This window comes from Centruroides sculpturatus, unplaced genomic scaffold, assembly GCF_000671375.1.
Source record: "Centruroides sculpturatus isolate CEXI.00-Female unplaced genomic scaffold, Cexi_2.0 scaffold60, whole genome shotgun sequence".
Taxonomy (NCBI): Eukaryota; Metazoa; Arthropoda; class Arachnida; order Scorpiones; family Buthidae; genus Centruroides; species Centruroides sculpturatus.
In genome coordinates, this window is record NW_019384349.1 from 190256 (window position 1) to 194546 (window position 4291).

General features: G+C 21.8%; 1 protein-coding gene across 1 annotated transcript in view; it reads left to right on the forward strand.

The window, feature by feature from the left end:
• Positions 1 to 4291, forward strand: part of LOC111636991 (inner nuclear membrane protein Man1-like) — a 57375-nt gene that overhangs the window by 34290 nt on the left and 18794 nt on the right. The window contains exon 7 of the mRNA XM_023382396.1: positions 2876 to 3018. Within this exon, the coding sequence (XP_023238164.1) occupies positions 2876 to 3018 (143 nt within the window). The remainder of the gene's footprint in view (positions 1 to 2875; positions 3019 to 4291) is intronic.

The following is a 4291-nucleotide window of genomic DNA, read 5'->3' on the forward strand; positions in this document are numbered from 1 at the left end:
TACAATAGCGACGATTATTATTTTAAAAAATTTTTGTTAGGCTTAACATCGATGAAAATTCAACGCAAAATAGGTTAATAGCGATATACTAATATACTAATTACATGGGATATAATAATATACTACACTAATAATGGATTTTTTCATACTTTTCGGTTATCCGACTTTTCAATTATCCGACCAATCCCAGTCCCCAGTTGAGTCGGATAATCGAGGCTCTACTGTACTAGCACTTTATTATTCAGAAAGATGATGATAATTTCTAATTTTTTTAGTAGTAAATTATTTGAAAGTTGTAACTATTATATAATAAAAATATGTAATAGAAATAATCCATTATTTGGTTTATCAGTTAGTTGTCTATTCAATGCTATGAGATTAGGAGGAATATAATTTACTTTCGTACAACTAATCAAAAGAAAAAAAATTATTGATATTATTATGTATTCAAAAAAAGGAACAATAATAATTACTTCAGAGTATATTTGAAGTATGAGATACCTTCTAATCAGTTATCCTACAGTAAACACAAAACAATCATACTAAAATATGTATTGCATAAAATTTTACAGTTTGATAAACAAGATTTTGTTAAAATTAATTAGCTTGTTGTATGAAATAGGAAGTAGAATATTTCTAATATGTATGAAGCAAATGTTTGTAATGACTAAAACACTATTTTCAGAAAGTATTTTATTTTATTATAAAATATTTATATATGATAAAATGAAAATTTTTTAAAATTTAATCTTTAAGAAATTAATATAAATGTTAAAAATATTAAAAATGAGTATACTGGATGAAAAGATGAATATTTTTTCCATAGGAAAATTAAACAAAATTTAAAATGGTTATTAAATTTTGTTGTCATATTATTATTATTTGCATTTTTTAAAAAAATTAAAAAATATTTTATTTATTTTTGATACAATATAATAAAAAATTTCTTCTAGATACATTATACATTTCACACACCAGTAAAATGCCATTGTTTTGATCTAAAATAGTATAAAGTTTTCATTTGCATTACTATTGCTTGGTGTTGTTTTTCATAAGCAAACATCTATTTCAAAATTAATTCAATAAAATTGTGTGTAATTCAACAATCATTATCATATATCAAATATGAATTATTTCCATAAGTCCTTTTCTTCTTGCTCAAAATTTGAAATATTCACAATTTTTATAAAGCATTAATTGATGATTAATGATTTTTGAGATGAAGCAGTAAATAAAAGTGAATACAAATTTAAAATTTATTATTATTATTTGTTACTGTATTTCAGAAATTTACCACAGAAATTCAAAAAATCACAACTAAATTAAACATCATAACATATGTTGAGCTTATTGCAGTTTAATATTCAAATGCTTTCAGCTTATTCTTATAGGCCAAAAGCAATTGAATATTAAATTGCAGTAAGCTCAGCATGTGTTATGGTGTTTAATTTAGTTGTAAGTAAACTGCTGAGGAAGTGGGGATAGTTTCAAAAAATCACTTCATTATTTTTAATTTGGATTATTGAGAATTTGTCTTCAAATGTATTTTAATACATTTTATTATCAATAAATAATTGATTGACTAATATGTTACATATTATCAGTTAAATTACTATAAATTTTTATTATAGCAAAGAGAAACATTTGAAGAAAATTTTAGTAAAGCATTAGATTTGATAATGAAGAATAAAGACTGGGGAATTACGTAAGGATATTAAATTATATTTTTTGTTTACATAATTATTTAATATAAATAGATAAAAGTTATTTTTATATTTTGTTGTTTGCATTTTTTATATTTTTTATATTTGCTTTGTGTTGTTATAACGCATTCTTAACATTCAATATAAAAATAAACCAATTTAAAATAAAATTGTTAAGTAATTATTAAAATGTTTTTTTTATATTTTGTTTCTAAAATNCATATTTTTTTATATACATATTTTGTGTTTCATAACAGATTTTTCAGGTTTTTAAAGTGTTTATGTATGTGAATTTTTATTTGAAAAGTTCCTTCAATACTTCAAAGACACCAAATAATATGCTCTGAAAGATTTTGGTTGGCACCTGAGAAAATTTTGCTTCATAGATTGCCCACCCCTGCTCTAGAAGGATTTTGAAATGAAGATTTATGTAATCAGTAGTAATTCCTGAACTACACAAATTAATGAACACATTATCGATTAATGTCATTAAAAGATTATGTAAATTAGAAATCTATGATTGTTGTAAATTGTATGTAGATGTTATTAAGATTGTGACACTGACACCAAAAATTGATGCTATTGAAGTTTTTTAACTTTAATAGCATTTTGAAATGACTATCTGAATTCTTTCCCTCTATGAAACCATTCAATAATAAAAATTTCAATGCTATTTTAAAGCGAATCTTTTGATATATGATATGATGTAAAAATGGCAAATTATTATTATTATTTATCTCAGAAACATTTAATTCACTATCATGTTATCATAATCATAATATCAGATGCAAGATAGAAAGCAGATATTTCGCAATGATTAATGTTGAGTGATTTGAACATTCAAGTGATTTTAAAAAACAGATAGCAAGAGCTTGCAAATAAGTCATTGTTTTGAAAAATTTACAACGCTATCATTGATCTTTCTACTGCATCTGGCCATTGATGCGTGGTATTTGTTGAGCCTTGTAACATTTATCAAGTTAATTTTATTAAAAAATGAAAATTAATTGAATTATTTTTTAAACTGTATGAAGAAATTGATTTATTAACTTTGTCAAAATATTTACTTTATTGGAAATAAATCAATAATTAAATAACAAAAATTATTATGAATAAACTAAATTATAACATTAATCTATTTTTAAAATAATTTTTTTTTATTGTTCATACAGCATTTATAATGAACATGGAAAAATTGCTGAAAATTTGAAACAAGTTCATTCTTTAGAAGCTGTGATAGCAACAAAATCTCTATGGTGCAGATTTTGGCAAGCTTTTTTACAAACATCTTTCAAATTATTATGTTTTGCATTGAGTAAGTATAGTTGTTTATTAAAAATATTTTGATGTATATAAAATATATTTTGAGAAGTAAATTTAATAATCAAATTCTTACATATTTATAATCTTGTATGATGACAACCATGTTGTACATAATACATACTTGAATTTATTAATGTGTCGTTACAATTATTTAATATATTTTTCAGTTGATATTTTTAAAAATTCATCAATTTATTATGCATTTTATATTTAGTTTCATTTTATATATTATTTAATAATGACTAATAATGATGAAAAATTTATAGAATAAGCTCTCAATGAATTGAAAATAGAAATAGTCTGTAGATGAAGTGTAACAAATTTTTTGATGGAATTTTGAGTAGTAAGAAAGTTGATAAAGTTGACTTTGTAATTTATAATACTATTATATTGATTTACACATTAAAATTTTATAAACCATTTTTACAGAAATGAAATTCATTTAACATGTTAATGATTGATGAGTTAATCTTGTATAAGCAAAAGTTTCTCAACAACAATAAAAAAGTATCATTGAAATTGTAGTTTTTGTATTTGAAAGATTTTTATTTTAAATATTACAGATAGGTTTTCATGTTTTAATCAAATTTAGTAAAATTTACTCTCTGAAATTTGATATTATGAACAATTAAAGTATATTAAGTTGTAAAATAAGCATTTTTATATACTTTTAAACAAAAGTAATTATTATTTTAATATTGAATAATGCTGTTGCTTAATTAAATGGTTTTATATAGATTTAAGTTATAAAAAAATTACAAAATTTGAATTGAAAATATTATTATTAGTATTATGATAGGCTCTTTCCTACAAATAATGTCATTAAAATTTATTTATTTTAATTTCATTATCTTACTCTTAACTTGGTTTATAAAGTTAAACTGAAATAGAATTTTAGTTTATAATCTTTTAATAAACAATTTTGTTATGTGAATTGTAGTTCTCAGCTTAAAAGATATGGAAATTATAGAATACGTTTATAAATTTTCATAAAAGTACTTTTCTATTATGCCTTTCTACTGTTGTATTAAGATCAGCTATTCCTATATAAAAATATAATCAGTACCTATAGAAGAAATATTCAGTCCTATGGAGAATTTTTATCTATTATTTCTAGTTCTATAAGTACATTTCTTCATCTACACAGTCAGAAAACAAAAAGAATAATGCAGTAGGATTGTGAAAATTGGAAATATTATTATATTGTTCTAAAAATATATATATATATATATATATCAACAAACAAGGGCATATACAAGGTTCCT